This window comes from Myodes glareolus, chromosome 5, assembly GCF_982192425.1.
Source record: "Myodes glareolus chromosome 5, mMyoGla1.1, whole genome shotgun sequence".
Classification (NCBI taxonomy): Eukaryota; Metazoa; Chordata; class Mammalia; order Rodentia; family Cricetidae; genus Myodes; species Myodes glareolus.
Window position 1 is genome coordinate 71,577,772 of NC_142030.1, and position 21,761 is coordinate 71,599,532.

General features: G+C 43.4%; 1 protein-coding gene across 2 annotated transcripts in view; it reads left to right on the top strand.

Moving 5' to 3' along the window:
• Rgl1 (ral guanine nucleotide dissociation stimulator like 1) overlaps window positions 1-21,761 on the top strand; it is a 255,495-nt gene that overhangs the window by 84,132 nt on the left and 149,602 nt on the right. For both annotated transcript variants that reach the window (XM_048431067.3, XM_085688121.2), the window contains exon 2: window positions 14,423-14,586. In XM_048431067.3, the coding sequence (XP_048287024.2) occupies window positions 14,455-14,586 (132 nt within the window). In that variant the 5' untranslated portion in view covers window positions 14,423-14,454. The remainder of the gene's footprint in view (window positions 1-14,422; window positions 14,587-21,761) is intronic.

Consider the following 21,761-nt stretch of genomic DNA (forward strand, 5'->3'; position numbering starts at 1 on the left):
CTAGCAATGCAGATCTCTGGAATCCAGAGTCAGTGGTGAGCACAGCTGGAGCCAAGGCCTGGTGAATCACAAGCCCACCCCCTCCAAAAGTGTGGGGAAAGGAGAAGTCAGTGGCTATTGTAATAGGTGCCACATGTGGCTTGAAAAAAACTTCACACGATTCGATTTGCAGATCATGTCATTCTGTAATGAAACTTTACATTCGTGAGTAAGGAGCGAAAGGCTGGCTGTCAAGATTCTGCTTCTGTTTCCCCGACTCTGTCGTGGTGGTGTGCACTGTTTATTTTGCCGTGGAAGGGAAGGGTCAGGAAGGCTGAGGAAGCCAGAGATGGGGAGGGGCTGGCAAAGTGAACCTGAAGAATCTGAAAGCAGTTCAGGGTGAGTGTGGTAGATGCAGTGGCCCAGATGAGAAGAGCACATTTCCCTGCTACTCTATTGAAGGGAGTCAGGACTTTTTGCTAAGTGTTAAAGTTACAAGGTCAACAGTTAAAGTTGCTGTCGTTGTTAACTTTTCTTTTAGTTCACCAGGCACATGCTTCACTAATTGCATTCATACACATACATACATTATCACACTTCACTTTTCCTCTGTCTCTTCCGGGCTGACCCTGCACACCCTCTTCTCCCACCTTGAAAGTCTTTCTTAATATTCTGCCCTTCTGTTCAAGCTGCAGATTCCAAGTCCATTGCCCCCATCCCCTCCCTCAAGCTTTCTTCCTCCCCTCTCACTTTCTCCTTTGAACTTTCCTGTCACACTCGTTTCTGAAATCTAGATTCTGGAAATGAGAAAAAAGCCACAGTATCTGTCCTTCTGAGTATGGTTCATTTTGATTAAAATAACAATCTTCTGTTCTGTTTTCCTGAAAAAGTTGTGACTTCATTTTCTTCTCTTGGCTGTGTAAAATTCCTTGTGTCTATGCACCAGACTTTCTTCCCAGTCATCTGTTGGTGGCCATCTAGGCTGTGTTCTGTTTCCTGGCAATTGTGACCCATGTCGCAATAAATATGGATGTGCAAGTATCTTTGTGGTGTGTTGACTTTGGGCTCTGTGGACACGTTCTCAGAAGTGGTACAGTTGGGTTACATGGTAGTTTTACCTGTAGTTCCTCTAGGAACTCCCGTACTGATGTTCGCAGTAGCTGTTGGAGCTTACGTTCTGACTAGCGATGACGTGTAAGACTCTCCTTTCGCTGCATCGTTGTCAGTTTTTGCTGTCGTTCTCTGCCTGTTAGCCACCCTGACAGACTGAGGTGGACCCTCAAGACAGTTTTTATTTTCCTTTCCCTGACACAGGATGTTACATACTTTCCCAAGCATTTCTTCTTTTTGAGAACCATCTCAGTTCAATAGCCCATTTTCTGACTAACGATTTTTTTTGGTGTTTAATTGTTCCCATTCTTTATGTATCCTGTATATTAATCCCCTCTCTGATGTGTAGTTGGCAAAGCTTTCTGTTCTCTAGTAGGTTGCTCCTCGCTTTGCTGATTGTTTCCTTTTTTATATATTTATTTATTTATTATGGATACAATATTCTGTCAGTGTGTATGCCTGCTGGCCAGAAGAGGGCACCAGACCCCATTACAAATGGTTGTGAGCCACCATGTGGTTGCTGGGAATTGAACTCAGGACCTTTGGAAGAGCAGGCAATGCTCTTAACCTCTGAGCCATCTCTCCAGCCCTGATTGTTTCCTTTTCAAAGTCCCAGATTAACCACAATTCTGTGGCAAGTGAAGGTCACAGAAAGGTGGTGTAAGAATAGAATTGTTCTGAGTCAGACAGATCTATTTTCAAATTTGGGCTCTGCTGTTGACCTTGGATAGGTCACATGAGTTCTTCAAGCTCTGGTTTCTCTGTAAGAAGGAATCGCTCCGTACTGTAGAAAGTGGTCTGTGTAGAAACTTCCAGCACCTCTCCTGCTTTCTGGAAATGTGTCTCCTCCTCATATGCATGTGAACTGCTCATTGATCATGTTTAAGAGACCTCACCACTCTTGTTTACTTTTGATTTTCCCTGTACTGTACACACCTGGGGTGAGGACTGGTCAGTAGCTAAGGAAATGGTGTGTCTCCTCCTTCCCTCCTGTGCCCAGCATGCTGTTAGATGCAGCTTCAGCATGACCCTGAATATTTGCCCTTTTGAAGCTGAAAGCCAGAGGGTGCAGCCAGGAAACAGGACAGTTCAACCTCAATCTATATTCACAAAGTTGCTGCTAAGAATTTAGAATTGCTGGGCAGTGGTGGCACACGCCTTTAATCCCAGTACTCAGGAGGCAGAGACAGGAGGATCTCTGTGAGCTCAAGGCCAGCCTGGTCTACAACAGCTAGATTCAGGACAGGCTCCAAAGCTACAGAGAAACCCTGTTTTGAAAAACAAAAACAAAACAAAACAACAACAACAGAATTTAGAATCCAGAAATGTTCTCTTTTGGTTTTACTCTGGTTTACTGGAAATAGCAAGATCAGTCTGTGGTACTGAGAGAACTAAAGAGGAGTGGAAAGTTCTTTCTGTTACTGTGATAAAAGCATGCTGGGAATGAAGGATTTGTCTCAGTTCGTGGTTTCAGGGTATATGTCCATGGTGGCAGGGAAGGCATGGCGGTGGGAGCTTGCGGTGGCTGTTACATAATGTCCATAGTCAGGAAGCAGAGGTGAATGTAAGTGATGAGCTGGCTTCCTCTTTGATCCCTTCTTGGTCCATGTGAAGTGCAGCCTATCAGATGATTCCATCCCATATTCAGCTTGGGTCTTCCCTCTGCATCTGAACTGCTCTGAAATACCATCACAGACGTGCCTCGAGGTGTGTCTCTGTGGCGAGTCAGAGCCCAGCCAAACTGACTGTGGAGGTTAACCGTCACAGTCCTGTAAGGATTAAGGAGGGGCAGCCAACAGAAGGAAAAGAAACTGCAACCTAGGAAATGAAACAGTGCCAGGGAATGAAAGGCTTTCCCTTCAGACAGACCCTGGAATGCACTTCATGTGGACAGTGAGACCAACCCCACATTCCACTCGCTTCTCATTTGCTGTATAGAAACTGAGGTGTTTTGCAGTTTGGTTATCAAATACTGTATGCATGTGGAAAATGGGCAGATAAAATGGGCCAATTAGACCAGAGCAACATCTGTCCAAGCCCTTACCCCAGTGAAAACATAATCCAGGGTTAACCGGTCCTGCAGATGTGCACAAATCATTTACTGCAGCATCTGAGAGGACGGTGCTGGCTGGTGTCACACGGAAGGCTGACAAGAAGTCCAGGCATGGGCCTGCTGGGAATGTGTGCAGCTTTGAAGAAAAAGTTCAGTTCTTATTCAATATCTGCTTAATATATTCCAGCAAGCCTTTCCCATAGGCAGAAGTCTTGAAACATTCCCGACTCTTCTTTTATAAAGTGGTTTTCCAAACATATTTTGACAATCTGTTTAAAATTTGAGAACCAAATTTAGTTTTGGGTTGTTTCATTTAGACTTAAGGGCTGTTGTTGTTGTTGTTGTTTACTTCAAAACAATATATTTTGTCTTTGATTGACTGTAGAGATTAAATTTTTACAATTTCTCTGCCCAATATACACAAGAACACTGGGGACATTCCCCACAGTACAGTGTGTCCACATAGGGCTTGAAGTAAGAGGGAAAAAGAGGATGAAAAAAGTTGTAGTATTAATTTTTAAAGGTTTATTTATTTTTATTTATGTGTGTGGATGTTTTGCCTGTACATATAACTGTGTATCGTGTATGCCTGGTGCCCCTGGAGGTCAAGACAGTGCTTCAATTCCCCTAGAATTGGAGGTACGGACAGTTGTGAGTCACCATGTGGATGCTAGGAACCAAACCAGGCCTTCTGGAAGAGCAGCCAGTGCTGGTAACCACTGCAGCCCAAGCTGCAGTATTCTTAGTTCAGCTCACTAAAAGACAAATGAGAGTCTCATCAAAGAGAGACTGCATTTCCAAGATATGCAAAGCATAATTCAAATCATGATACAGCATTTTCTGATGAAAATGTCACTATATGATATATGGCAAATTCATAATTATTAAAAAAATGTAAAAAAAAAGAATTCTGTTAAGCTATGACCTTGGTGAGGTGGTTCAGAGGGTAAAATGCTTTCCACACAGCGTGCTGAATTCAGTTCAGTTCCTGGAACCCCTTGGGGGAGGAGGAAACAGACTCCTAAAAGAAATTTGTCTTCTTATTCTAAAACCACAGTGTGGCATATTTACACACACACACACATGTACACACACACATACATACACGTACACGCACACACGTGCACGCACACTCACACACACAAAGCTAACCTTAACTTCTTTGGTGTTCTTCATGCCCTGGCCATGCGAGGCGTGAGCGGATAGCCTCAGAAGACCTAGGCAGCAGGCTCAGCAGCAGCGCTGATAGACGTTCCCCTTATTAATTTTATCGTGGCATAGCATTCTTGCATTCACCCAGGATGTTGAGTTTTTGAGCCCATTGAGGATGGGCTTCCCACGTTAGATCAGATGACAGTCCCCAAACCAAGAAAGTTTAAAGTCCAAGTTAGTAGATGAACTTACTCCAGTACAACATCTCAGACCCCATCCCTGGGTGGCTGCGGGATCCAGTCTTAGATTTATTCCTCTTGTAGGGGCCAGGATCAGGAAAGCATCAACACATTCACATGGAGATTCTCTGTCAAGTGCCGTTTCTTATAGCTGGTTATTATCTTATGGCTGGGTCCTGGGCATCACTAACTGGATATTCCAATACCACATATTGGTAGCTAGTGAGTGAGTGCTCTGTGTGGGGCACAGTGTTGTCAGATCAAATGAAGAGGGCTGCAGCTAGCAGCGCATGGTTACTGCGTGCCACCTGGAGGTTCTGAGCACAGACGCGGGCTGTTTGAGAACCAGCTCCCTCCTGTGCCTCTCCCAGAAGGGTTCTTAGGAGAGACTGTCCCATGCACACCTGCCGTGTTCCTGTGGCCTAGTAACATGACTGTAATGAAATAGATTCAGCTTCTGTTCATAGGAAACGAAAGACTGTGCAGGCGGCGCCTTCAGTCTGGACAGTGGTAGGGGACGTTTACTGGAAGATAATCAAAACAATTGTGTGCATTAACTGGTAAGCATTTCTACCACAGAATCCAACATTTTAGATTGTGTGTGTGTGTGTGTGTGTGTGTGTGTGTGTGTGAGTGTGTGTGTGTACCAGCACAGGTGAAGTCGTTCTCCCTGTATGTTTGGAGACAGAGTCTTTCACCGAGTCTGGAGCATACCCTTTGACTAGGCTGGCCAGCCAGTGAGCTCCAGGGACCAACCTGCCTCTGCCTCCACAGAGGGCTCACAGATGTACAGCACCAAGGCCATACCTGGCTTTTTAGGTTGGTGCTAAGAATCTGTATTAGGTCCTTATGCTTGTGTGGCAAATACCTATCATCTGAGCATTTCTCTGGCAAGTGCCACATTTGAGATCTTACATACCTTCCAAAGGAAATCAACTCACCTCTCACATTTTTAAAGACTCAATTCCTGGGAATTCAGGTTTTGTTTTGTTTTAACATTTTGCTTATTTAATGTGTGTATATGCATGTGTGTGTAATTTAGTGGTGTGTGTGTGTGTGTGTGTGTGTGTGTGTAGATCAGAGCACAACTTGACAAAGTTGGTTCTTTCCTTCCACTATGTGTGTCCCAGGGCTCAGAGTCAGGTCATAGGCTTGGCAGCAAGTCTCTTTACCCACTGAGATATCTTGGAGCTGAGAGTTTTGACATCTGAGGGCACAGTTATGTGAGTGGTACTGTGGCTCTGTGAGGAGAGGTGAGGGGCTGGGAGGAAAGCTCCTTAAGCTCCCGCGATGACACAGGAAATGGGGCTCCTGTTCAGGCTTTCTTGCTGCCAACGTGACGCTTGCCAGGTAGCCCAGTGCCTGTGGGGTGGGTGGTCATGTGGTCCATGTCCACGTCAGAACTTTTGAGACCTAAGAAGGATGGTTTTTATTTCAACATGTACAGGAAAAAAGCCTGCTCGCTGTTGTACAGCGTCTGCTCCCCTAAGGATTCTTGCCTTTTGCCTTCATTCAGTCAGTTAAAGTTAGAGTCTACAGAATTGTGAAACGTTCGTGCCTGGGAAAGTCATGTGATTTGCAGCTCTGTCTCATTTAAGCTGTCAAGCACATAGTCCATCATAGCTGAGCTGGGTCGTATCAGGCTATAAAATACACGGTCCGCTAGAACTCCCCTTGCTGTCCTAGAACCCTGAAGTAGTCTTTGTGATCTCAACCCCAGTTGTACTTTGGTGTGCTCTTCCAAGTCTGCATTGTGGATGTGTTGCCAGATTGCCGCTGAAAGGAGACAGGGAGGAGCCCAGCTGTTTCCTGGGGTTGGCAGTGTGCTCAGCAGGAATTCCTGCCACAGCAGCCTTTCTCTGGGGAGCTTCAAGAGGGTGGTACAACATTGGTCTGGATGTTTCTTTCCTTTAAAAAAAATCAAGAAGTTCTGCCAAATACTATCAGTGCTCAGAGAAAATAGACAAAACCTTAAGTCCAATGGGATTCGCTTTTAGAAATTCTCAGCTAGAGGGGCTGGAGAGATGACTCAGCAGTTAAAAGCACTTTTTGTTCTTCCTGAGAACTGGATTGGTCCCCAGCACCCACGTGACAGTTCACAACTTTCAGTAACTCCAGTTCTAGGGGAAATTCATTGCCCTCTTCTGGTTCCTCCAGTACTACACACATGTACATAGACATATATTCAGGCAAAACATCCATACACATAAAATTAAAATAAATAGTTTTAAAAAATAATGTTGAATTAAGTAAAAATCCTTCACACTTTTAAATTTTGTTTTGCATTTGACTGGAGACATTTGCCTTCAGAGTTGTTTCTAACTGCATAAACTCTGTTGTGTAATCTTGCTCAGTCCCCAGTGAGACCTTTATGTAATAAAAATTCCTTTGAAACTGGTTGTCCAATGATGGACATTTATTCCAAAATACACCATGATGGCAGCTTCTTAATCCTTTATTCCAGTGAAATGCTTTTAATTAAAAGCAAGTGTTTCCAAAGGGTACTGGTCATTTTTAAAAAATTGAAGCAGTATATTAAGTTGATGCCCAGTCTTGCTCTTGATGAGCTGGCAGTCTGACAGCAGAGGTCAGAGAAACTTGTGGAAAGCAAAGCAAGCTGAAAGTTCTCTACAGAAGGTAGGCTAACTGCCTTCTATAGGGCAGAAATGCAGTTGACACTTCAAAGATGAAGATCTTCTGTGGCTCTGTCACTGCCAAGCCTCCTAGCTGACGTACTTATACCCATCATGTTGCGTCAAATGCAGCTGCTATTTAACATTGCTCTGTGGTGACATGCTCCTTGTTTTATCCATGCTTAGTGAATGCATAGTGTGGGAGTAAGCAAAATATATGTGATGAGCCAAATCCCAATATAAATCCTTATTTATACTAAGCAATGTAAATCCTTTATCGATATAAATCTTTCAGCTAACATAGAATAATAATTCATGTTAGTTTTGCCCCCACTCATGGAGAAGATGAGTGTATTATTTTGTAAATTGGAGGTGTAAGTCCCTCGAACCACACAAGTGGCCAGGCCACTCCCCCAAGATCCTCTAACTGCCAGGTTCCACCCACAGACTACTCTAACTGCTGAACCCTGCCCTTGCTCTACTGAATAAAATGCCCAATCTCTGAACATGAAATCCCAACAATCTCCACCGTGGAAAGCCATACCATGAAAAGTCCCACCCCCTTCCTAAGAAGCTCTATATAAGCCCGGTATCCTATAAGTTCTCTGCTGTTTCTCGCCTGAGCAGAGGCAGTCACCCTCCTGGTTTCTCCTCTCCCAACAAATCTCTTGTGTGAGGTTTGTTGTGCGGTGTGACTTTGTGGTATTCTTTGGCTCCTGGCTGCCAGGATACCTTTGCATCCAAGCTGTAGTGCGTACAGGAGGTCTCTGCAGTTTCTTTATGTCATATTTAAAAAGAGAAAGCCGAGGCTAAGAAAGGTGCAATGGTCTGCCCTCGAGTTACAAAGAAGACGAGCTGTTGAGTCATTATCCAGGCTCAGGTCTCTGCTGCTCTTGGTACTCGGTCTGAACCTGTGAGTCAGACTGAAATGCAGAGGCTGTTCCTGATGGATGGGGGAGCTGGAGATAGTAGAAGATAAAGATAAACAAGCCGGCTTATCTGGACAGGACCTCAGCTCAGCAGGAAGAAGGATGAGGAGGAAAGGGCAGGAGGGTGGAAAAGACACAAGACAAATAATCTTGGGAAGAGTGGAGAAGGGCGAATGCCAGGCGTTTTCCAGATGAATATGTAGTTGAATTTGAAAATTAAAAGATTTCTTCATGTAGAAGCAAAGAACTTAAGTATATATGAGACACAAAGAAAAGCTCATGTACTCTTATGAAGACGCAGTGCGATCGATAATTAAAGGTCCCCAGACTATCTTACAAAAGATACAGCTTTAATAAAACAGAAGGAAAAACTTACACCAGAATCCCAACTGTCCGGAACGCTGGATCCAGGCCAGAGCGAGAGAGGGCGGGGAATTGCACCCTTCAGGTTTATAGATAAACTTTTGCCTTAGGGCAACACGCCCACAGATAGAATGTGATTGACTGAACTCCCCTATCACTGTTAATACAGGTAATGGACTCTGTAGGGGCAGAAGAGAAGCCTTATTCTGATAGAGAAAGACGAGACCCACCAGAGTATCCCTGGAAGGCTCTCGATATGGAACACTCTTTTCCCTTCCAGAAACAGTTAAAGAAAAGAGGGAGGAGGAGAAAAGGAGATAATTGATGAAGGATGTCTCATTCCCTGTTAGTTACCCTAGAAAGAAAGTGAAATTCAATAACTGTGGACTGATTTATCAAAGTTAATCATGGAGTTAATAAAACAGATAGAGATTTATGAGTGCAGTCAGGCCCTAGAACTTACCTTAAAGCCATATTTCAAGACGGTTATCTTTCTATGGTCATCATAGATAATTTTTATCAAATGACAGGGATACTAATAATAGCAATTTTTGTGTCTTTAGGTTGCTGCTCGATATTTATGTCTCTAAGACTAACCTCCACTCATTAACTTTTGTGCTTAATGGTCATGGAGGTATAAAGCCTTTAGTTCAGACCACTATTTTATCATGGAAAATGTGACTCTCTCTAGTTAATAAGTATTTTTGAAGGAAAAGAAACACTGGATTATTAAGATTTTATGTACAGATGGTATATTTATAAGCATAGTGGTAGGAGTAATTTTAAAAGAATATACAAGGACCAGAGAGAAGGCTTAGAGGGGGAAGGACCTGCCGAGTGAGCCTGAGGTAGAGTTTGGTCTCCAGCACCCATGGACATGCTGGGTGGGCATGGTGGGGACAGGAAGCCTGAGCTCCCTGGCTAGCTAGACTAGCTGAATCGGTGAGCTGTGGGTAGAGGTAAGAGATTACCTACCTGTGGTCATGACCCCTTAGAGACATAAATATCGAGTGTATAGATATTCTGCACATCAGATATTTACATTATGATTCATAACACTATCAAAATTACAGTATGAAGTAGCAATGAATAATTTTTATGGTTGGGGGTCACTACAACATAAGGAACTGTCTTAAAGGAGCTCAGCATCAGGAAGGTTGAGAACCACTGCTCTATCTCAGTCTATAACATGGAATACAGTAGAGGGAGATGCACACTGTCATTCTCTGGGCTCTACATGCATGTATGCATGCATATGGACACAAATACACATGTACACTTGCCCACACGCCACATGCTCACATACCACAATATAAAAATTTATAGACATTAAAAGTACAAACTTCAGTTGTAAAAATTATTCCCTTACCAGGAAATGCATCTTTCTCTCTAGCGATAATCCTGTTTTAAGGATAGTCATCTGCCCAGTTTTAAACTGCTATTAGTTTCTTCAATTGACACATTTTGATTAGACTGATCCTTGGATCTGACTTAACTCCGGAAAAACCCTAATTAAAAAACCAAGATTGTTTAGTCACAGTGGAGATGTCAGAATTGTAGGACTTGAAGTCAAGGTGACCCTGGAAACCCTCGTGTGACTTCTGATGGGAAAATCCTTTGTCTGTGTCATCTGGGAGCACCCTTCTTCCACTTGCTCTTGGCTTTCCTGTTTTTAATTTTACTCCCCTGCTTCCTGCAGTAGAGACAGCAGAACATTTTTCTCAAGAAATTTTATTTTTTAATGTCTAACAGAAGAAAAATTGCTTCTGTGTTCTCTGATTACACACTTGCTTTTTAAAAAAGCATTCTACTCCCCTTCTCCGGCCTGGGTCCTGCTTGTGAATGCTCTGACCATTCAGGAGTTCGATAAAATGATTTTTTGGGGGGTGTTGGGGATTTTAGGGTAACAGCTTTTCAGAACTGATTTTCGTAAGGTTTATGATATTTTGTACTCATTCATGACTAGAAAAGAAGATTGCCACTGAATTTTATGTGGATTCCAACATGTATGTGGTGCTGTTGGTGGTTCTTGTCAGTGATGCCTGTATGGAGACTGGTTTGTAACCTTTGACCCTGTGTTTTAAGAAAGAGGATAGTACATTACTCCAAGATTTTACAGCACACGGGAGAAAGGCCACAATGCCTCCTGTTCTCTGTTTACAAAAACTGGGCTGCCACATAAACTATCTGGCCTTTAGGAGAACAAGCAGGAGAATTCTAACTCATTAATTGCTGAAAGAAAGTGTAAGTTTGAAGAATAAAAAGTATAAAATACTTTATCCTCAAAGAGGAATAGGCAAGTCGGTGGCTGTATAATTTGGGTGTAGGGTAGCCAAGCATTCAGCCAAATATATGGGATTCCTTTGAGCAAGGGGTCCCATGTGACTAAGTAGAGACTGTCAGTCACACATCTGTAAAGCCTACCCCAATCAGAGAAGAGGAAAAGGAATAATCAATCTATCGCTGGTGAAATTTCCCTCTCCATCTGCTGCTCTTACCCATGCCTACCCCGGTGTGAGCCTCTCTCTACGGGGTGCTGTTGTGTCAGAGAGAAACTGACATCAGCCTGGTGCACATGAAGGAGTAGCAGGGGGTGCTCCAGCAAGGATGAGAGGGGATGGAGAAGGGCTTTCAGAAGTGATGTGAGAGTAGGAGAGGGGATGGAGACAATGCCTTCTTAAAGGACCCAGAGTTGGCATACGGGGCGTGGGGGGTGGGGGTGGGGAGATGAACTTGGGAACCTTTGACTTCCTAGTAGTGTAATACAGTTACTTAGCCCCTCTGAATCTCACTTTTCACCATGGTAAAATAGTGGCAACCACCTTATAAGGTTACTGTGTGGATGGGAGCGCAAAGGGGATAGTATGGAGCCCAGTGTCTCCTACCTCGTGTAGACAATGAGGATGGGTGGGAAAGACCTCCACTGTCGGGGTGGGATGGTGGGTGGAGAATCTCCAAAACTTGTGGAATCAATCCTGTAAGAGCTGACAGCCTCTCTGTGACCCTCCTCGCCTGCAGGGTGCTTTAAGGGACTGTTGCCAATGCAGAAATGCATGCTTCCCAGATAGGGTACGGAGTAGTCTGTGGGAAGCCAGTTCACAGGAGAGTTCAGTCTCAGCCCTGAAAATGGGCCAACTGTCACCCACACGGCCGAGATGAGAGAGCAGCTGTGGCGGACGGCAGAGTCCGCACTGTGGGGCCGCTGGCGTGCAGCGTGCTTACAGCTGGACAGTGTTTGTTCGGAGATTTTGTAATTTGTCTCGTTTATCCAGTTACATTTCCATGACATGTGGAGAGTGCAGCCAAAGCCATCTTGTGTAGCTTCCTCACTTTGTTTTGATTTATTATTTGTTGTTTACAGTATTATCTCCAGTAACAACAATGGAATTTCCTTCCCCACTAATCTGGTCTATTTCCATTTTGCCTGTTTATTTTTAATTTCCTTTTTCTTGGCTTGAAACCTCCCCATGACTCTGCCTTGTTTATTTCCTTGCATGTGTCAGCGTCATTTATCAGCCTGTCCTCTCAGAGGAACTTGGTCCATTCTTCATTGTGTAGGTTGTGTTTTCCTGATCCCTATTGCGAGCTCATTATGAGCTCCCTATGATGTACGATGGCCTGGGCTATCATTCTACTCATGGTGGCTCTCTCCAAGCCAATAGCCTTGCTGTCTATGTCTTCCAGATGGAGCATGCAAGGCTCTAAGGCAGAGAAAGAACTCCTCTGTAGAGAGACTTGTCTCTGTTTCTCTGTTGCCATCCCGATCTTCTCTCTGTCTTACTTTTCCATCTACTCTTATTTGGGAGCGGGTTACATGAGCATAAGGCCTGCCGTTTGCAGACGTGCTCAACTCCCTGAAGCTAGGGCCGCAAAAACCAGTGCTGTTAATTAATGATCAATTCCATCTTGCAATATAGATACTTGGAATACATGCTGAATATACACTGTTTTCTTATTATGAAGAACATAACTCACCAAGCCAATGAGATTTAAGGAAGAGATAACTTGACTTTATTACTTGTTATGTGAATTAGCAAAAATACTGCCTCTTTTTGATTTCTGGATTGTCATGAGTTACTAAATTATTGGGTTGACATTCACTTAACATTTGTGTCTACTTGCTTTGGATAGGAAACATCTATAGTCTCAAGATACTTAAAGAACTTGAAGGTAGAAATGAAGTTGAAAGCAAGTAAATATGATAAAGTCGTATGTGTACCCTCAGTGCATAGTCAGGGTCCCCATTAAATCTCTTGGGGGTGTGGACTAGAGCCAACAGATCACAAACAAAAGCTAGAATGACTAGATGTCTTTGGGATCCATATGTGTTTCTTCTTGTTCCTCTTCCTCTCATCCTTCTCCTATTCATCATCTTCATCTTCTTCTTTATCTTCTTCACCTTCTTCATCTTTTTGGGTGTTTTTTTTTTTTTTTTTTGGAGGGGGGAGATGGACAGGTCTCTGTGTGTAACAGCTCTGGCTGTCCTGGAACTTACTTGCTCCATAGACCAGAATGATCTTGCCTTCCCCCCACCCCTCCCACGCCTCCATTCCCGCCTCTGAGTGTTGGGATTAAAGGCACGCACCACCACTGCCCAGTCTTATTTGTGTTTTCAAATGGCTGAAATAGCATGGCCTAGGTGGCGAGTCAGTGGTCAGTGGCTCCTGTGCAGAGTGAGAAAAGGGAGGTGAAAGGAGCCAGGCACAAAGGCCTTAGCTGCTGTGTGGAGGAATTTTGGTTTTATTTTCCAAGAAAAATTTTAAGAAGCAATATCATGGACAGATAAGATTTTTGTGAAAATCACCCCAGGAAGGGTATATCTTGAATGAAAGCAACAACGTTCCTTAGGACAGTGTGGCACCGAAGCAGGGTAATGAGATTCCAACAAGAGCCGAAGGAGACCTAGAATCAGGGTCCATTGGAAGATCTTGTTTGACCCCGGCATTGAACCCAGAGCCTATGAAGACAACGTAGCTGATAAACACAAATGAGAATCTCCTGTCTCCTCCTGCTTCCACTGGAGGAGAATCTTCTCCCTCCTTCTGCATTCACTGGAGATGTTGCTGTTTTACTTTTTATTTATTGGTGCTGGGTCTCTAATCCAGGGCCTAGTGCATACTAGGTATACGCTCAGCCACCCCCAGCCCTCCATCACAGTTCAGAAACATCATTCTGGTGGCATTTCACACCTTATGTTGTACTATTCACACTACTAAAGCTTGTTTGTAACCTTTCTGCCCTGGAGCATAAGATCTTACAGATTTGAGAACAAATCTCCTGAACTTTGTGTGTGCCTGACACACAGCTTCGCATGCACGGCTGCCCAGGGTGTTTGAGGAGTAAAACTCCCAATGCTTTAGCCAATGTTTCTTCCAAGCTGTCAGGGAAATACAGAATATGAAAAGATCACTATGACTGACTTGCCTTTTCTCCCACCTATTTCCACTTTCCCCCTCCAGGGTCCAGAACAAAATGGCAAGAGATATAATAAGCAGATTAAAAAAAAAATCTTACGAATTTTTTATCACGGGAGATACAGAGATGGCTCTGCTGTTAAGAGCCCATACTATTCTTGCAGAGGACCCAAGTTCAGTTCTTAGCACTGACGTCTGGCATCTCACAACTACCTGTAGCTCCAGCTCCAGGGTGTCTCATGCCCTCTACTGGCCTTCAAGGGCACTTGCACCTACATGCACAGATACCTCCATGTAATTAAAAATAAAATCTTTTAATAGTAAAGTTTTATCACTGTCCATTATCAAGATGTGACCCTATTCTTCTAGAAACCTGCATTAAAATACCAATAATAAATATTTAAATATAAAAAGTGGCCATAAGAGTTCTGTCGTAATATTGTCTTCAGTAGTTTCACTATCCAAAAATCAAGCACAGTAATTTACTTTCATTATCTTTTCAAATGTTATTTTTAATTTTAACCTGGTTTGTGTTTTATTCTTTCACCAGATCCGTAATGCCTTCAGCTTGCCTCTTTCAAGATGGACGGGAAATCTGTGGGAGACCCTACTCAAGTGGTATCTAAAGTTAAACTTTCAACAAAAGTAGAGAACACAGGACACTGGCTGGTGGAAGATCATGCTCGAATATGGGAAGTTTTAAAGACAGAGGAGGTAAGGCAAGACCAGTGCCAGAGCTGGTGCAATGACGGATTTACTCATCACTGACTCTGAAAAATTCCTGGTGCAGATGACACCCCAGGCCAGCTTGAAAGTCTGTTCAGGGGCCACAAACACAGCTAAGACTGGAGAACAGTAAGGCAGAGATACTTATTATCTTATATGTCCATTGGGCTTTGTTGATGACACAGTGGATAAGGTAAAGGAGGTAATAGCACTAAAAGCCAAAGCATAAAATTATAACTCGCGTTGATATGCAGGTAACCTTCCCTGTCAACTCAGATACTGCCTGGTACAGATGAAGGCCTTCTTCTTCCTGTCTTCTCTCCCAGACTTGCCCTTCTAGGATTTTCTTCTTTCTCAAGCCTTTTATTGAAGGCTCAACAAAAGCTAGTATCATGTGTTTGTGTGTGTGTGTGTGTTTGTATGTGTATATGTGTATGTGCTTTGTGTTCTTGTGTTTATGTATGTGTGTGTTTGTGTGTGTTGTGTGTAGAAGGTAGAAAGAGGGATATTCATGGAAATTATATATTTGGCTTTTGTTTCTGTTGTGTGTTTGGGATATACTCATAAGTAATGACAAGGTGCTGAAGAAGCACCTCCCTGAGGCACAGCTGAACGAGAGGCTGTGACAGGAAGATTGGAAACGAGGATGGAGTTGGTAACCCGAGCTTGGGAAAACCTCCCTTCACTGGCCTTGGCATTTACCCATCCTGACTCCTCTGAACTGAACTGGAAGCTGGGATATCACAGAAGGAGAGGGCATCTCAGGGAGAAGGCCAGCCTAGAACCTCAGAGCAGCTAATGTGGTACAGAAATGTGATAGGGAAAACACTGAATGCTTGGTAAATGGTCCTGTGAAGACAAGAATGTCTTCAGACGGCTTGCCTGGGAGCTTGCAGGGCCTGCGCCTCAGCTGCAAGGTTCAGAAATATCATTTCTCATGTGTCTAACAGCAGGGTGCTCATAATAAACACAATATAATAATGCAAATGATGATGAAAAAAGAAGACCTCGGAAGGATATGCTGAGCTGAGACTACACATGCCCATATGTAAGACTTTCCATTTTAGTACCTGTTGAGTAAATTTGGGGGTTATTTATTTTAAAACTTGTCAATTTTTTTTCTAAAGTGGTGATACCAATTTATGCTCCTACCAATAGAATGCAAAAATTTCCACTATTATACATGCCTGTCAACTTTTAGAATTAATAGATTTTATAAGTTTTCAAATCTAGTTGATATAAAATAAAATTTTCTTCTTTGCTTGTCAATTTTTTTGGCATCTCAGCCTTATCTGAGACTGTTTTAAAAAATTAAAACATTTTTATTAATTCTATGTTTATTTTGTATGTGAATGTCATTTGACAACTTGAACCTGCTTTTATTTTTCCATTAGTACTGACTTTTCTGAGAATTACAAGATAGCAAATATCTCTTTCTCTCCTACACACACACACACGAATTGATGTCTTTCATTGTGAGTTCTACACAATTCATACTTTCTATTTCATTCTTTGTTCATGCTCTCCAACCTCGTTCACAATTACTGTCTTTTATTCTCATTGTGGTGTGTTCTGAGGAATCTCATGTCTGTATCCTAATCACTAACCTGTGTTTTTACTTCTGAAAGTTCCTTCTTGAGTTTTGTTTTACTGAGTGTCATTATCCACTTGCCTCTTACTTCCTAAGCATTTTTTTCTCTTTGCAGCCCCATGCATTAAGACCCGGGAAGGAGCTGAGATTTTGCTCTAGTTGCCACAGTTTCCCTGATACTGGAGGACAATGAGCGACTTTCCTGCTCAGTAAAAGCTGTAGCCAGAGCATGCACATGTTTGCTCTGACTCCTTTGTCCCGGTTCCCACAAGAGGGACAGAGATGCCTAAGTCGATACCTGCACAGGCTGTGAACACTGATCTGGGTGTCTTGCTTTCTGTAAGCAGCAGTAAGCAGGCTTGTCCTTACTCAGAAAGCAGGCATTAGTGCATCCCTCAAAGTTCCTTAAGACCAGTACTGAAAAATGGTCTGGGTAAAGATCATCTGGGACTTTGATTGTTTTTGTTTTTGTTTTTTGAGACAGGGTTTCTCTGTAGCTTTGGAGCCTGTCCTGGAATTTTTTACACATACGGTAATACAGATAGGAGCCAAGGGAGACTCCATAATGTTTTTCTCTAACAGTATTAAGTGTAATGATTTTAAAGTTCCAATTCTAATTCGAAAACTGTGCGCTTATTATTCTATTCTCTGCTGTCTGTTTGCCCTCACATAAGGTGTGGTTTTGGCTGAATTTATTTTTCTTGGGAATGGAAGAAATTTCCTCCAGGGAGGATTTTCAATTGTTTTTGATAGCATTTTGTTTATTTTATTGAAAATAGAATTTTTTCAAATAATACATTCTGATTACAGTTTGCCCTCTGTCTATTCCTCCCAGTTGCTTCCTCTCCTCCCATCCAGATTCACACCCTTCTGCCTCTTGTTAGAAAACAAACAGGCATCTAAGGAATAATAATTACCATAATTAAGATAAAACAAAACCAAACAAATTGGAATGTCAAAGAACAACCAAGTAGAAAAAGCACAAGAAACACATATAGACACTGAGAACACCGTTCATGCGCACATGGCTTCCATAAAAACACAAAACTAGAAGCTATAGTAGATAAGCAAAGGACCTGCAAGATTCAAAAAACATAAAGCCCCGACTTAACATTATGAGACAAGGAACCTCCAAAGGTACTGTTTTTATTGTTGTTGTTTGTTTGTTTTGGTTTTTTTTTCATTTTCTGTTGGCCATCTAGTGCTGGGTGTCTACCCTGATGAGTGGTTTGTTTCCTTGGAGTGGCTATCAGTTGTAGATAGCTTCTGTGCTAGGGATGAGGGTGTGTGTTTACTTTCAGCACAGACCCCATCTGGTGCAGAACCATGAAGGCCCTGTGCACATACTACCTCAGTCTTTGTGAGACCATATGTGCATTGGTCCTGTTGTGTCTAGAAGGCCTTGTTGCCCTGGTGTTTTCCACCCCTCTGGTTCTTACATTCTTTCTGTCTTTTCTTCTGCCATTTCCTACGCCCCGAGGGAAGGGATTTGATGGAGATATGATGTGGGATGTCCTAGATACTTTCTGTTGATCTAAGTGTTCCAGCGTCTCTCACGGCAAATGTCTGGCTGTGAACCTCTATATCTGTTTCCATCTGCTGCAGGAAGAAGCTTCTCTGATGATGGCTGAGCAAGGCACTGATCAATGAATACAGCAGAATGTCATAATGGGAGTCATTTTATTGCTATTTCCCTTTATCAGAACAGTAGTATTTGGTTTTTCTCTCGGTCCCTGGGCTATTTAGTCTCAGGTTCTTGGTCACCCAAGCAGTATTGTGTATGGGTTCCATCTCATAGAGTGGGAATTAACTCAAATTAGATATTGTTGGTTACTCCCACAAGCTTTGTGCCACTATTACACCAGTGTATTTTGCAGGGAGATCACCATTGTAGATCAAAGAGTTTGTAACTGGGTTGGTGTTTACCCTTCTTTGATTTCATTCTGAATACTTCCCAGAACCATGAACACTAGTCCATAGAGGTGAAGGCTCTAGGCCGGCACTAGCTTGACCTCGCTGTCATATTTAATGAATGGTATAGGTATTGTCTTCAGCAGTAGGGTCTTACTGTCAGTTTGTGGAGATCCACCTTGGCAATAGCCTGGGTTCTTTGGGGGTTCCCATGGGACCCCTTAGGCCAGGAACTTGATTAGATGTAGCCTGGTACTGGAAGTTTTACTTGGTGACAAGAGATGTCCAGTTGGGACTCTGTGTTCCCCATTATTTGGTGATTTCATTTAGATTAAAAATGCATATATTTTAGGATATTAGGTTTAAGACCTCTCAAATCCCCCTTAGTTTTAGCTTTTCCTCCCAGTATTTCTTCTCCCTCTCCCCTCTTCTCTCCCCATCCCTGTCTGATCCTTCTGGTCCCCTCCCCGCATCTCATCCATCCATGACTATAACAAATAGTCTACCTTTGTTAGGTAGAGATTGTAGCTTGCCTATCAATGACTTAACAAGTAACATCCAAATAGAAGTGAATACATGCCATATTTGTCTTTCTGGGTCTGAGTTATCTCACTTAGGATAATGTCTTCCTAGTTCTATATATTTACCTGTTAATTTCATGATTGTGTTTTTGATGGCAGGAAGATACTCTTTTTTAATTTTATTTTTATTCATTCTTTGTGTCTTTCACATCATGCATCTCGATCCCATTCATTTTCCCATCCCTTCGTATCCACCCTCTGCTCTTGCAACACCCCCAACCCAAAATAGAATAAAATAAAATTTAAGAGAAATAAAGAATATAAAAAGAAAAAAAAACTCAATTTCATCCTGTAAGCCACAGTGTGACACAGTGAGTCCTGCCACAAGCCCTTTCATTCATATCTCTACAAAGAGGCATTGATGTGGTTCGAGGCCTCTGGTTTCTGTTACTCTATCCATGCTGGGTTTCCTCTTGGATATCCTATTGTTGTTCTATATCATGGAGATCGAGTTTGGGGTCTGCAGTACTGGCCTCTTCACATGCTCCAACAAGTCACAGATGGGGTGAATGTTGGGGTGAGCCAACTCATAACCATGGTTCTGGGCCTGGGCAGTTGCTGGGTTTGTCAGCCCACCAGCTCTCCCTTGTCCTTACCACCAGGGTAGGCTCTTCAACATTGCCCTGGCTGGTTCACCCCTTGCAGCAATGAGCAAGGGGTGGGGGTCAGATCTGCTTTCATATCTTCAGGGGTCAGCTCTCCCACACCTGCACCATCAGGGCCAGCTGTACTGTGTTGCCCAGGAGTTCTGCAGCTGGTGAGGAGCAGGGCCAGCTCTCCCACATGCCCCCAAGTGTCAGAGGGTGGCGGGGGAGGGCGTCTCTCCCTCACCACACCACCATATGTCAGATGAGGGGCGGGACCAGATTGTCCTCGCTCATATTCTCAGAGCAGTTCACCCACACCCCAGTCAGTATGGTCAGCTCTTCTGTGCTGCCCAGGCAAGGCGCAGGGTCCACTTTTCCAAGTGTTGCAGCTGGTAAGGGCTCCCTTGCTCTTCACAGGTGGTAGGGGCAAAGGAGGAAGGGCATCTTTGCCTGGCCCTCACCACCACATGGCAGACAAGTGGGGTATGTACAGCTATCCCACTCTTCTACCCTCGGGGCCAGCTCACCTGCATCTCTGCCAGCAGGGTTGACTCTACCGTGCTGCCCAGGTGAGGTGCAGGCCCTGCTCTCCTGAGTGCTGCAGCTGCTGAGGGGCAGCTCTCTTGCTCTTATGACCTCAGGACCAGCTCCCCAGCAGGGGATCAGCTCTCCCCAACCGGCAGATGAGAGACAGCACAGATCTCACTCACCTTCTCGGCCGACTCACCTCTCCCCTCGCCCCATCAACAGGCTCAGCTCTGCTGTGCTGCCCAGACAGGGTGCAGGTCTGCTCTCCGGAGTGTGGCAGCGAGTAAAGGGCAGGGTCAGCTCCCTTGCCAGCTAGAGGTACCCGAGTGCATTTTTAAGAGAAAAGTGGAAATCAGCCCAGCATAAAGACTTCTATCAGGGAATCAGATTGGCTCTCCATAGGAGGAGTGTTAGGAGAGCCTAGAATCCCGAGCAGCTATAACAGAAGAGGAGTGGCCAGAGAGGAAACCGAGAATAACTGTAATGAGAAGCCTCTGCTCCTCACTCAGAGGTGTGAAAGCTATCCTGCGGTCCCTGGGGAGTCAAAGAAGGGCTTTAGGCATGGCGGTAACTTGGTCAGGTTTATTTTCCAGCAGGTCTCTGTTAGACCTGTGTGGAATGGCCCAGAATGCTTCCAGACCACACTTGCTTACACTACCTGCTCTCTTCTCTGTCCCCACTGTGCGAGTCAAAGTTACACTAGGGATTATTTGGGGCAGTTCTTTTTTCAAGATGGTAATTTTCTTCTACCAGCAAGACAGTCTATCCTTGAGACTGTGTCCTTCCATCTTAATTTTACTTCGTTTATAAACCTCAAAGCACTGGCATCCTGCTAGACACGGATTGAAATAAATACTTGGCTGACTAGTGAATTTTTTCATGATTTAATGGTTATGTGTTGTTTCTCTAGATGGTAATGGAAACCAAAATGTTGTCATTTTTGTGTTTGTGGGAGAGTCATCTGATACATGTTTGAGGTAGCATTACGTTCTAGTGATTTGGTTTCTTATTATATTAGATTTTTGTGGTATTGCTGCTTGACTCTTTATTGGATTTGTATAAACACTGGACTTATCTGTGTTCAGCTTTTGCATGTATGAGGAGGCCAGTAAAATAGGCACTATTCCTTGTGGCTAGGGGGCAGAGACAGTCTGTGAAAGTGAAGTACTGACTGCTTGAAGGGAAACAGGACATGACCTTTTTCTCTTTATCCAGCTCAGGGACCAGGCCCCATGTTGACACATCACGTTCTCAGAGGAGGAAATAGTAATGTGTTCATCATGCATGCTTCGGGGATTAAATCATACTTATCCGAGGGACAGGAAGAAGGGGATCTTTTAAAAACTGGATGACACTTTGGACAAGCAGTGGGAGTGTGTTGTTAAATTCTGAGGAGCCAGCTCTTTGTTGAACTTAAGGCTGGGGTTTGATGGCAGAACCTAGACTCTTCTATACAATTCTTAGGAATTCCTCTTTCTGTCTGCCAAAATTTCCATATGAGGTCAAGAGACAAAAATTTACTTGCTAGGAAGTTATTAATGCATAAGTTGCTTTGAAGCATGAGTTCTGAGATGAATAAAGTTGACAGCATCAGTAGTGAGAAATGGGTATCAAGATTGAATGCACAACCACTGGAGTCTGTAAAGGAGAGAAAGTGTAATTGACTGGACATCATCTTTATATTAAGAACTGTGACTGGCAAATCAGACTCTGTGATTTTTTTTTTTTTTGTGACTTTTGTTGTTGTTGTTCTGTTTTGAAAGAACATGCAGGTGGACGAGTAGCAAAGTGGGAAGAATTGGGGAGAGGGGAAAGAATATAATCACAATATATTGTATAAATATTTATGAATGAATGTGAATATCAAGGATAAATAAGAACTGTGTTTGGGCCTTTCATATTTAAGCATCACAGTCCCAGGAAATCTTCATTTTATTCATAAGAAATTTGAAGATTAGAGGTTAA